Source organism: Lycorma delicatula, chromosome 7, assembly GCF_047948215.1.
Source record: "Lycorma delicatula isolate Av1 chromosome 7, ASM4794821v1, whole genome shotgun sequence".
NCBI classification, from domain to species: Eukaryota; Metazoa; Arthropoda; class Insecta; order Hemiptera; family Fulgoridae; genus Lycorma; species Lycorma delicatula.
Window position 1 is genome coordinate 81951918 of NC_134461.1, and position 14148 is coordinate 81966065.

The following is a 14148-nucleotide window of genomic DNA, read 5'->3' on the forward strand; positions in this document are numbered from 1 at the left end:
GACAACATGGAAATCCTAGCTAAATATTTCAATTCCTAAATTGCGAAGAACTGACAGAACTCCTAAACTTCAATACTAACACCCCAATAACATCACCAGAAAACAAAAAAATTAGTCTACCAAGCACTGGGTGAGATGAAGAATTACAAAGCAAGGAGATCAGACATTTGTAGAGATCTGGAAACATGCAGGAAGATCAGTAAAAATTGCCCTTCATGAACAGCTTGTCAACATCTGGATCACAGAAGAACACTGACAACATTCCCCATCCATCCGCCACAAAAAAAGGGGACAAAAACAGGGGAATCTCACTCCTAGACACAACATACAAAATTCTTTCAAGAATCATCCTCAACAAGGTTGGTTCACAACTCAAGAAAGAACTAGGAGAATACTAGGAAGGTTTCAGACCTTGGAGGAGCTGTCCAGACCACATCATGAGTCTCAAGCTAATAATGGATTACAACAGGAAAAGAAACAGAGGCATGGTGATAACATTTGTAGATTTCAAGAAAGCTTATGACTGCATCCACAGAGAATCTCTACTAAAAACTCTAAGACACCTCAGACTACATACCAAATTAATGGCCCTCACACAGTAACTAAGATAATTGATAAAACTGACACAAACATTACGTCAAAGGTAAAATTCAGAGGCAAGCTCTCAGAACCATTTAGAGATCAAAACAGGATTGTGCTAAGGCAATGAGCTCTCATCACTATTATTCAACTGTGCTCTAGAAATGAGGGAATGGCTTGAAAAATGCCCCCAAAAGTAAAAATCAAAACAAATTGTCTTTGTTTCGCCAATATCTTGGAACTGCTAGCAAATAACATCAGTGAAGCTAAATTATAGATATTAAAACTTCAAAGCATTGCAAATAAAATTTGTCTAAAAACATTATTCGAAAGGACAGAGATAACATAAATGTATCTGGTATTAGATACCATAAAGACACATGCAGCTTTTAAGGCCAAAAATTCTTGTTATACATAAACTGTTTATATAATGAAAATCTTCACTTTAAAATGAGTATTATCATATTACACTGATTTTATTAAATGATTATTGTAATGACTGTTGCAAATAACCAAGGTTATTATGGAGTAACTAAACACAGGAGGAAAAAATTGAGTCATTAGTTTTCGAGAATAGTTAATTCCACAATCCCTTTAACAAACCTGTAAATAACAAGATGTGATTGCAAGTTATTATTGCAGCAGCCAATTAGTCAAAATTTTAAAATAAAACTGCTTCAAAGAATATTTCATTTGGTCAAGAGCCTAGAAATGAGAAAAATAGATTCTCCACTCCTTAAAATGAATCAAAAAACACAGTATAGGTAGTTCAAAAGCACAGTTAAAAATATAATTCCAGTTCACCTACCACCTAATTTTACTTCTTTTTTTGTTTAATCTGAAATAACAAAAGAATATTTGATCTGTGATATTTGATTTGTTGTTTATTCTGTTACTTATTAATTTGTTTCTGTATTTTCATCCTCATCAAAATTAATTTTCAAAAAACTACAAAAACTTTTTAACTCTCTTTTTAAAATTCAATAAAGATTGATACGAAATTACAGCTGTTAGAAACTACAACCACTACACTTTATAAACTATTTTATTGTCATTAATTAAATTTGGTTATCTTTTTTTCACAACAGTAAAACAATTTTAGGGAGCAGATAAAATAGCCTTTCTAAGTTGGTATTTTACCAGATTTTCTCAACAAAGATTTTTTTCAAATTGTAGACAAAAATGGGCATACTGAGTATAAGAAAAATTTCCAACACATTAGCTTTTTCAAGTGCAACGAGGCTTTTGAATGGAAAAATTTTACTTAAAGAAGTCTTATAGTTAATACTTGAATGTTATACTTCTTGAATTACTGTTTCAAACTAGCTTTGAATTAAAACCAACACTGATTTTTTTCTAAAGAGATAACAATTAACCAGTTTTCCACTATTTAAAAAAAAACACAAATTATATTATTTTTCTTTTAATACTATACCTTATAACTTGGTTCGGTCAGAATACTCTTGTATGTAATATATTTATAATTTTTCACTCTGGTTTCTATTGAAATTTTTTGTACCCTTGCAGCAGCATACCGTTCAGATTCAACTTTTGCCTTATATTTTAAATAAAGAATTCTCCTTTTCTTTTTATCCATCTCAGAAAGATAGTTCTTTCTGGCCATTTTTAATCGCTTTGCTCTTCTAGTTTTATTTTTTCCACTAACAATTTTTTTCTTTGACAGTTTTCCATCTTTCCTTTTACCACCACTCACCACATCCTCTTTACTTTTCTTGTTCTTCCCTCTCTCTTTCTCTTTTTTACTTTTCTTCTCCTGTTTCTCTGTTTCCTCTTTTTCTTTTATTACATCATTTTTAGCTTTAACATTTGTTTTATCAGATTTTGGTTTCCTACTTGCTGTTCCCTTTCCTTCTTTATTACTTTGTTCTTTAATCTTGATTTTTTCCTTATTTTCAGTCATTTCGTTTGGTTTATGAACTCTTAGTTTTCCAGTCTTCAACACATACAATTTATCACTTAACACCAACTTCTCATTTGACAATTCTTTAATTCTATTATTCAAAATGTTTTCAACAAAAACAATTTTATTTTGCCTTATTTTCAACCCTGCCATCTTATAGTTAACCTGATTCATCATTCTTTTAATAACTTTAATCTTCACTAATCCTTTTTTTAACTGCTTGAAATTTTCTTTAATAATTTTCAAGTTCTCAACACACTTTTTTAACTTATCCTTAATAAGCACAATCACTCTTTCCTTTTTTTCCTCTGATATATTCTTTGCCCTCCAAATAAATTTCAGTTTAAATTTCAATGCTTTTATCTTATTAATTGTATGGTCCAATTTTGATTTCATTGCTCGTAACTTATTAGTTTTTTTCCTTGTTTTAATTAAAAATTTCCTTAATATTTTTAGACTTTTAGTGGTCTTCTTTTTTTCTTTCCTAACTGCTTTTTTTGTCTCTAACTTTTTCACTTGTAATTTTAATAAATTATTTTTCATGACAGCTAACTTCACTTTGTTTAACTTTAAATAAAATTTATATGTCCTAATAAGTCTTCTTCTTCTCTTCAAACTCATTTTTTTGCTAACTATTCTAGTATCTTGAACTTCACTTTTTATTCCCTTTTTATCTTTTTTTTTTGATTTAATTTTTTTATTACCCGATCCTGTTATACTTGCCTTCTTAGTCTTTTTTTTCTTCACAGTTCCTTTTTCATCCTTAATTATCTTGTTACCTTTTTCTTTATCTAACTTCATTAAATCATTTTTTTTAGAGTCTTTACTAATTCTTTTTGATTCCATATCCTTTTGTTTACTATCAGTAATTTCTAGTGATGAAGATTTTCTTCTTTCTTCTATTTCTTTATCTTCTTCCTCCCCTGACTGTTCATTATTTAATTCTTTTAGATTCATGGCTTTCTCCATTTTTGTCATCATTTGTTTAAGCTTTTTACTTTTTACTTCCTCTTTTACTTTAAACAGCATCTTTTCCAACTTTTCTTTTCTTTTTGCTACTTTTTCTTCTCTTTTTTTTTCTATCTGTTCCATTTTCTCTGATCTCTCCATTATTTTCCTACTTTTCTTTAGTTTTTCTTCAAACATTTTTTCTTTCATTTCTTTCTTATTCAAATCTCTGTAGAATTTTTCTAGCCAACTTTCTGTTTCACTCATCATCATATCTCTTAATCTTGTATTCCTAACATCCAATATTTTTTCTCGCCTTTCTTTACATAATAACATATTTAACTTTTCTCTTTTTCTTTTTAATTCCCACATTAAATTTTTTCTTCTCCGAATCTTTTTAAATTTTTTTTTAATTATTTTCAATTTACCATCGGAAAGAATCATACGATTTTGTGGTTTCATTACCATTACCAGTCTATTACTATTCATTTTACATTGCTTTCTTTTAAGAGGTAAAACTTTTGTTTCAGCATCTTTAACTTCCATTTCTTGAAGTGCCTTTAAAATATTTTTTAAATATTTAATTTTTAATTATCAATTAAAAATAAATTGTTATATCAACCAAATTGTTACAAATAAATAACAAAATAATTTAAAAAAATTAGCTTAAAAAATATATAAATAACAAAATAAAAAATTATAATTATTATTATTTAAATTATAATGAAAATTATAATTTTTTTCTCAGTAAATCAGAACAGATAAAGTAATAAAATAATGAATAATAAGATAATTAAAAAAGATTTATATTACAACTAAGTCAAATAGTTTAATATGGTGACCATATTATATTCTACCATATAATTGTATTCTCATAAAGGATGTTTTTGTTTTACTCAAAGGGTAAATTTTTTCAGACAATCATACAATAAATCAAACTAATAAAAAAATGTATTTTTTTAAATTTAAAACCAATTATCACTTATATTTAAATAAAATATATACCCCAATGAAAACTTCCTTTCCCTCTCTAAAAGGTAGTTAAGGAAGATATAGCTTTAGGATTGGATGAAAGTTCAACTTCTGACACTCTGTATTCAGTACTAAATTACCTAGGGTCAATATTAAAAAAAAATTCTTCATACATACACATTTATTTGACTACATAGAGGTCATTCTTGTAAAATTATATTAATCATATTTATAAATGACTATTATTTTGGTGATTTTACTAGTCATCAGTGTTTCTGCAGATGATAAGGCTCATTTTTAGAACTTATTATCAGCGATAAATTTACATGAAGTTGCAGGATGATGCTTAAAAAAAATCTTTGTATGGTTTCATTTTAGTGGACTAAGAGTGAGTTTATAATTTGAATTATCTTTAAAAATTTATGAGGGTAACTATAATTATCAAAACTGTTCATCAAGAAGAATAAAATTTTATTAGTATCTTGGGCAAGTGGTCAATGAAAATTTATTTAGGGCAAAATAGGTAAATATTACAAAAATATCTTTGCATCAGTCATTAAAATTGTTTTATATAGGTCTGTCTTTATCTTTATTAAAACAAAGATTATTTTAGTTTGATTCATCAAAGTCAGAATAATATAGCATTACACAATGGGGCAATATATGTATTACCTGGTTCTAGTGATCAAAAAATTTATGATTGTATTAGGAATATTGTATTTTAGGAAAATGATAATGAAATTATGAAAATATTAATGAACAATAACAACCAGAAAAATATTACACATAAATATTTCAAAATAAATATTAATTAAGGACTTCATGCCCAAACTGTAGGCAAATATTTTGTATAAATTAGTAGAGAAGGGATAATCCATACTTACCATGCCATGAAATAAATTATTAGCTTTTAATTTAATTATTTCAGTTACATGTAAATTTTTTGACAAAATAACAAAGCTTTTAAATTTTAATTATATTTTGTATGTTGTTATTAAATTTTAAAAATTTATTGTTTCTTAGGAACAAACCTGATGGATGTTCCTCTAAAAATCATTCTTCAACATAAATACAAATTGATCATTACGGTACAAGTAGCTTCCTTTATTTTATCAAAAAAATTATATAAGACTGAAATAAGTATGATTTAACAGTCATTCATTCTTTTCACTAGCGAAAAATAATAACATGCAGCTAACAATGTGTATTTATCTGCAAACCTAAAACTGGTAATGAGGGTTGATTTGTAGTTTGGAAGCATTTCAACAATACAGTATTAAAAAGGTGCTAATTACAATCTTGTCATACCTAAGTCAAATTATTCCATCTTTCATAAATGTTTTACATGTTTTACATGGGTGCAGTAAAGAATGATCTCCCAACCCCGTAGGGGGAAGACACCCACCTTGTTGCGTTACCGGTTGCCACACCACCCCCTCTGTTTCAAGCCCTGAGGGGATTTAACAGAGATCATCTTTAGACCATCTAACTGATTACATCTCACAGTCATCAGTCAGACCTCGGTCAGGATACCACCAATGTAAATGCCTTGACAGACATTTGCATCAGTAAATACATATTAAATTTCACCTTCACATAGGCCTCAAACAGACTTCACATCCCAGGTAACATGATTCCCTCAAACTAACTAACCGAAACCGCAGAAGCGCGGACCCTGGGACTAGTACAGATTTGACAACCATTCGTGACTGTGAATGCCTCAGAAAACTAACAAGTTTAAAGTTAAATAGTGTTACATTCATACTAATCAAAATTGTGTTTTACGCAACATAGAAATTCAGACCTACACCCAAATAAGTCTACCAGTTTAGGTCAGCTAACAAGGGAACACAACCTCAAACTGGTCCACGCAGGAGCCGGGGACAAACCCCGCACCTAAAGAATAATCTATCATCTACTCAAAATTTGAAAAGGATTAGTTACTTATTCATCTTAAATTTTGAAAATGTTTAATAAATAAAATATTAGCATAACGCATTAGTCTGTTTTTTGTTGTTGTTTTTTTTTTTTTATGAATATGTTTCTGTTAACATGGTGTGCATGTGTCATCATTTCTAAGTATTACTCCTATATGTGCTAAATCAAAATCTAGTTTAAAAAACATTTTGCCTATTTCTTTGGCTATGGAAAAAAATTGGACATCAATAGTACAGGAAACCTCACAAGATTCTGATCCTATTCAGACACTGACAGTGTTCGTCCAGGTCCTTCCCAACTAACCAAATGTGCCCCATTTAGTGACCCCCTCCCTCCACTATTGACTCTGGTGACGCGAAGAAACATGCTCTTGATGTTGTTGTTAGTTCTAGAGGGAAAAAATATCCTACAAAAGCATGTAGAGTGTGTGTACTGCAAATAACTTTGAAAAGAAACAAATTGCATGTGTAAGTTTTGCCAGGTACCACTCCATAACGGAAGCTGCTTTCAGAGGAACCACACCTTGAAGCAATACTAGAACCGCTCCCTCATGATTTTCAGCAAGTTTCGTGGAATTTGGACAATGATGAGTGGATATGATTTTTTTTTCTAAATGCATGCATAAATTTAAAAAGCCTGGTGTAAATACAGTATAATAATGCATACTGATTTCATTATAATATTCTAAATATTTTAATTAAAAAATTGGTAAAAAATTTTGAAATATAATATATGCATATTCCTTCATTCTGTATAACCTTAGCACACTCAAAAGAGTCATTATGCCATCTCTAAGTTTCTTTTCTTATTTCTGTTAATCTGCATGTTTCTAGACTTTTCATTTTTTCCATAGCATTATTGTGGATCAGCTATATTTTACACGTAAATAAAACTAAAAAGTTAAATTACGATTGAGATTTAAAAAAGTAACTTAAAATGGAAAAAATAGTTTACATTTTTCTTTAAATGTAAACAGTAATATTGACAACAAATTAACCAATTGTTGTTTGCTTTTAATTTTGCACTAACTTCAAAATTTGAAATTTAAGAACAAAATTTTCATCTTTTAGTATGTTTTCGTGAAGTAACTTGTAATATTATGCTTTTAAAGTTTATTTAATTTAATTCAAAGGTTTTCTTGAGCTATAAGATTATAGATCTTTGCCATTATGATATAGATATTGCCATATGACAAAATAATATGTATGAATTATGTAAAATTAATTGAAAATATCTGACTTTGTACTACTTTTTTTTTTCACTTTCCTAAAATACTTTAGAATTTCTTACATGAAGAAATGATTTACATCAGTAATTATGATATATGATATATTCCAATTATGCAAGTTTGTTTCACCTAATTTAATGGAAGAATTATAAAAGATATTGCATCAAATGTTTATACTGCATTTTATAATTTACTCACCGATTACTTAGATGCTCTTCCATTCCAAAAAAAAAGCAATATTCATTACAGTTACTGAGAATTAATGTACTATTACAATGATTCAGATAACTTAACAAAAAAGAATTGTAAATTATCAAGTTTAAGAAAGAATTTAATGTGATTTATGTATTTTTTAAGTCTTTTAAAACCATAAAAGAAAAATAATTTGTGGAAATAAAATAAATCTTACCCTAACTAACTGTAACTGTTTTATTTTAGCATTTGCTCTCTGAAATGCCACATCATCTTCATTTTTTGTCTTTCTCGACTCTTTTTCCTTCTTTTCAGCAGCTAGCCATTTTTCTCCTTCATCAGCTGATGAATCATCATCATCTGACTTTTCTGAATTTGTAGAATCTGATTCATAATCAGGTTCACCATCAATGTCATCAAACTCAGAATCTAAATATTTCAATTGATTATTTACCTCATCAGCATAAGCCACAGCAACTATTCCTAAAAATTTTTAAATACTTTGAAATAAATTCATTAAAAATTATATAATATTTTATTCATCAATACAATTACTTGCCCACATATACAGAGTGTAGCATTTAACATTAATCATTTCAAAGGTAATATTTATTGTACACAACAATAAATGCAATTGAACACTGTTCTATAAGTCAGTGTCTTGTATTCACGAAACAGGCTTTACATCTTGATTGCAATGTCTTGATGTCCTTCTTGACAGTCAAGGCATTTAGGAAGGAGAATCAACCTGGCCTCCTTCCAGCATCCTGGAAACTCTCTACACATGAGGATATTGTTGAAACTGGCCAGAGGTGCCTCTCTATTAAGACTCTTCATAACAGTTCCCAACAGCCCATCTAGCCCTGGGCTCTTCTTTGTGTTCAACTCCCTCACCGCCCACTGCAGCTCGTTGATGGTTGGACGCTTCAGCTCCTCTGTCTTTACCTCCACCTAGATGTCCTGTCACAACAGGAACAGCTTTCCACTGCTCCCAACACCTACTCCTCAGAGAGGGTGACAGGCGTCTTCTGAATTTTCCTGTCACTATTTAGTATGCCTGCCCCCAAGGGTTGCTGTCCACCCCCTCACATAGTCTCCTCCAAGCATCTCTCATTCTCCTTTTTTACCTCTGTTTAGAGGGCCCTTCTCGCTCAACCAAGTCCCTCACCAGCTGTGGATCTTCAGCATCCAATCTCATCCTCAATCACTGAAGCCTCCTACGGACACTCATGGCCTGCTCTCAGAGTGCAGCAATCCTGTTTGTCCAGCAGTACAGGCGGCCTTCTTCTCAGGCCACCAGTGGACACCATCATAGTTCATTCCTTCTTGAGGATGGCCATGAGCTCCTCCAGCCTCATCAGCCCACGTAGTAGCTTACCCCAAGCGTATTTGCCAAACCTCGCTTAGTTCAGTTGATATTTTTCCTGGGCACACAATAACTTGTCATTCATTATCAGCTCCCTGACACAAAATTTCCAAAGTAAATGATTAAAAATTAAAAACTAAAAATCTACTTTAAAAGTTAAAATGATTGAAAATTCCTATATAGAATGCTAGGTTTGAAATAAAACAAAAATAAAAATAATATTAAAAATCTAATATGAAACAATAAAACTCGCTGTATGTCAAAAGGCAAAAATATGAAAGTTTTAATCCAGATGAATGGCCTTAAGAAATCATAACATTAGGTAACATTAATACATTTTTTCCTAAGATATTTTGCATGTTAGGCCCCAATTTAAACTTTCTATGTATACCGCATAACAGACACAGTCCACAAGGATGTGGTGCACCGTTAGTTGGCAGTTTCAGCGAACACAAATGGGTGCATAAGTCTTGAGTCATCAGATATCCATGGGTAAGTCTTGTGTACCCTATTCACAAACAGCAAATAATAAGCTTCTCATGACGGTTATTCCTACATCAACACAGTGACATAGTGTTCTTAATTGAACAAAGTTTATTGTTGATGGTAGCATTCCATCCACTTTGCCGCTCATCATAAACCACCCTCTTCAGAAAACAGACAAGATCATTAGAAACAACATGATTAGTGAAAGGAGGATGCAAACAGGCCTCTTTTGCCGCACGTTCATCGATTGAAATTCCAACATAACTAGGGATCCAACAGAAGCTCACAGTTATGTTATACTGAGACATTTCAGAAATAACAGACTGTTTATCACAGACAACAGGGTATCTAGAGTACATGTCACTAATCACCTGTAAGTTACTTACTCGTGCAATCTGGACAGACAAGTACATGTCAGAATGTTGGGTTAAGTATATTTAAGGCCTTGTTAATTGCATACAGCTCTGCAAAAAAACATTGGCAATGTTGTGAAGGCCAAACATGTATGTTCTATTGGCAACTACTAAAGCACAACCAACAGAATTATTGTGTCTATAGCATCTGGATTTATGCTATTTACAATATTAAAAAATGTTTCTCATAAGATAACGGGATTCATGTCCTTTTATTGGTATAGACTAAGACTACGTAATAATTCATGAGGGAGGGCCACCAAGAGTGGTAATAACATTGAGTAACAGGAAGTACTGCAAGTAATTGTACATTCAGAGATAAGAAAAGCCAATGAGCTCTGATGGCTAGAAAAGCAGTAGATCTTGACCATTCCTCATATCAATTAACATGCTGGTTGAGAAATACAAATACTGCAGCAAATGTAAGATGATTTAGTTGCACTTTAATGCAAGTTAAATAGGAACATATCATTTGGTTCCATCTATTCCAGAGAGATGGCTCACCACTGTCCACTAGTAGACTACCCACAAGGCTTGAGCTAAACGCATCTATAGAGAGATAGATAAATGAAACATGTACTGCATAAAGCATCTTTAGATTAGTAGCCCATGTGGACAAATAAGCCTTGCATCCATAGTCTAAGCAGGAACGGATGATCAGTGCTCAGTAGAAGCGAAACATGCATGCTCGATCAGCACTCCATCGAGTATTAGATAACTCTCAGTATGTCTGGCATTTTTAAACATTTTACCTTCAGCTCCTTTAAATGTGTTACCTACTAACGTGTTACCCACGTTAGTCATTCGCCAAACCACATTCCTAAAAATCTAACCCGCATGCAGGCTTCAACTAGTTCACCATAAAGAAACAGTTGAGTGTCAACATGTTCCCTCAAGGATGAAAAACAAATGCATTTCGTTTTCTCTGGAGAAAACATGAATCCAGTCGTTTTACACCACGATTCTAAATGGGTTATTGTGTTTTGGAGCAGTTCAGTTGAGATCCTTCTTGATGTTAGCAATCTTTTCAAAAATCTTTTTCATATAGTTATTCTGTTTCTTATTCCCTTCATAAAGCTTCTGTTCCAAGACACCAAACTTTCTAAATACTTAAATGATTTTACCCATTCTATAACCTTTCCTTCCAGAGATATATTAACACAACCTTCTTTCTAGAAAATTCTCATCACTATTATTTTTATGGGAAAAATCAAAAATATTAAAAATATTAATTTTGTGGTAGAGACATTTATTTATTTTCATTCTGAACTCATTCCCCATTCTTACAGTTCATTTTACTGGGGAACTGAAATTCGGATGAACCTAACTCAATAACAAACGTTTTAGAGATATTATGTTTGTAAGAATGTTTTTCCTTATTTCAAACTCTAGAGTAAGTTCTAAAATTAATTCCCTTTCCTCCTGAATCATTCTGTATATTTACAATAACAAGTTCAAATCACAAAAAAAAAACCATTATACATATGAAAAACACTATTAATACAAACTTATACAAAAATATGTATGAAATATTACTCAAAGTCCAGTAAATGAAATGACCTGAATAAATTTAAGGTGAAACGATATCAGAATGTCTATAATTACACATAGAATTTATGTATTGTTTTCTAAAATGTTCTATGTATGTGTCTTCTTAAATTTACTTAACTGAAATGAAATTCATACAATTTAACACTTGCCTAAGCATTCTAAACAATTTTAATTTTTCAGTAATATACAATACAGGTATACCATACTCTTCAGAATTTTGAGATTTCTCCCCACCAAAAAAAATAATTAACAAAATTACCTGAGTATTTTGTGCTCCATGCTGAAGAAACAATAGATTTTCCTTCAACAGCAGCAACATCTGTAAAATTTTGATACTGTTCATAAAAATCAGGAAGTGGTACCAGCAGTTGTTGGCTAATTTCAGCTAATTGTGGATACTCATCATTATACAGATCATACACCTCATTATAATGAAGCTGGTTCATCAAGCTTAAAAAAAGTTTAAATTAAAAACAATTAATAAATAAATTTAATTTCTTATCTTGTTTTATGTATTTTGATATCAATATCACTTAACCATCACTCCAACAACCTCCGTGGCAGTGTTGAATCTCAGGTCTTTCTTCCAAAGATGCTGGGTTCAAATCCGACTCGGGCATGACATTTTTCATTTGCTAAAAAATTCAATATCCATATCCCATGCACAAGCTTCAGCTTATGTGGTGATATCAAATAAAAAAATTATTTGTTTTGACTATTTTTTACATTACAAGAAGATTCTGTTTGGTTTCAAATTCAAGTTAAATTTTTTGAAACTTGTATTTGTTTTCTACTGGCTTTATTTACATAGATTTTTCCCAAATTAAATTCTGTATGAAATTTTTTATAAAGTCAAAAGATATACACAACAGCCAAATCAACCCCTTAATTTGAGTCACAAGAGCTTCAGAAGGGCTTCCTCTAGGAGCACAAATCAGAGCAAAATACTTCACCAGCTTATAATTAAATAAGTAAAATTATTTTAAATGTGTGTTCATAAGAACATTTTTGCTTATATTAATGTCCCAAATAAGCTTGTTAGGCTAGGTGAATATATTCATACAACAAACTTCAATTTCATTTAAGTCTTAGAAAATATTTTTATACATTATAATCAACTTTAAATATTTTTATTACACAAAAAAAGAAGATTAAGCAGAAAGTTGCTTAGCATTGATCTCAGCCAGAAGAAGGCATCTACAGAGAATGTGGCATCCAAAAACATAAGAACTCAGCTAACAATGTAAAAAAATTTGTTGCCTTTAACACAAGGCTCTATTTACATTTTGAGTGGCATGTATCAGAAAAAAATACTTCATACATTTGCTTTGCTTATATTTTGCTTTCCACTTACATTTTAAAATGTTAATTTTCATGTTCATGTGCTCCAAACTAAAAATGTGAACTGTTCTAATTTAAAAAAAAAAAAAAACTGTTTCTTTTAAAAACCAATAACAATGATTTAAAGTTAGTGGTGTCATATTGACAAAACTGTGCCATTAGTAAATCTAATATTTACTTTTTATACTTCATAAACAGACAAAAAACTCAAAATGTATTGTAAAAAGTATTATAAAATCTGAAATGGCAGATAGTATCTAATATTTTATGATAGTATAAATAAACTTAGCTTTATTTATAAAAATAAATAGTATCTGATACTGACAAATCACTGTATTTTTTCATAAATTCATTTAATTTTTCTTCACTAAATGATGCAGCTCGTTCTTTAGCATCTTCAGGTATTTCAGTTTCAGGCACACATTGTATTGCTGCATTTGTTGGAATTTGAGGAATTGTTTGGCTTTGTTTATCTAATTTGGGTTCATGAGTCTAAAAATAAGAGGTAAACAAATTACTTCAAAGTAATTGTTAAACACCAACTGTACAATTACAAACTAATACATACATGCATACATACATATATATATTTTTTTTATCAGAGCTAATTGAATGATAATTATTTTGAATTGACAATACAACTGAATTGAATTTATAGTAGGTCTAGTTTCTACAATTGTCATAAAAATCAATTATACACAATTAATGTTATATAATTTATAGGAAACAGTAGTATCAAGTTTTTTTTTTAATCACTACTGTCAAACTTCAATTTAAACAAAAAACAAAGCCATTTTAATTTTACATTTTAATTCACATAAATTTCATTATAAAACCATTTGGCTGATTACCTGAATAACTAAAACAAAACTCTTAATCCTACAATTCACTTATTTTCTTAATATTACATTTCTTTTTAAATATTATCTCCTCTTCATTAATTAAAATAATTCCTCTCTACTATTTGATTTTCTTTAAACTTAACAATTTAAAATAACTTCTAACACTTTTGGTCCATATTAGCAGGGTTTTATTGCATTATTTTTTACTGTTATAGTCAAATATATTATTTTAATCTAATATCTGAAACTGGATTACAGTTGGTTCTGCTACTTGGTTCAAGATCTGTTTTTTGTTATATTTTAAATTTCATAATAATTATAATGTCATAATTGACTTTAGTATTTTTTTCAGTTAAATGACAAGTTTATTC

General features: G+C 30.1%; 1 protein-coding gene across 4 annotated transcripts in view; it reads right to left on the bottom strand.

Annotated features, from left to right (window-relative positions):
* The window catches only part of mmm (missing minor mitochondria), a 129172-nt gene that overhangs the window by 70924 nt on the left and 44100 nt on the right, over window positions 1-14148 (bottom strand). For 3 of the 4 annotated variants that reach the window (XM_075371444.1, XM_075371442.1, XM_075371443.1), the window contains 4 exons: window positions 13261-13427; window positions 11854-12044; window positions 7996-8261; window positions 2015-4006 (listed from right to left, as the gene is read on the bottom strand). In XM_075371444.1, coding sequence (XP_075227559.1) covers window positions 2015-4006; window positions 7996-8261; window positions 11854-12044; window positions 13261-13427 — 2616 coding nt within the window. The remainder of the gene's footprint in view (window positions 1-2014; window positions 4007-7995; window positions 8262-11853; window positions 12045-13260; window positions 13428-14148) is intronic. The other variant, XM_075371445.1, reaches the window with a different exon arrangement.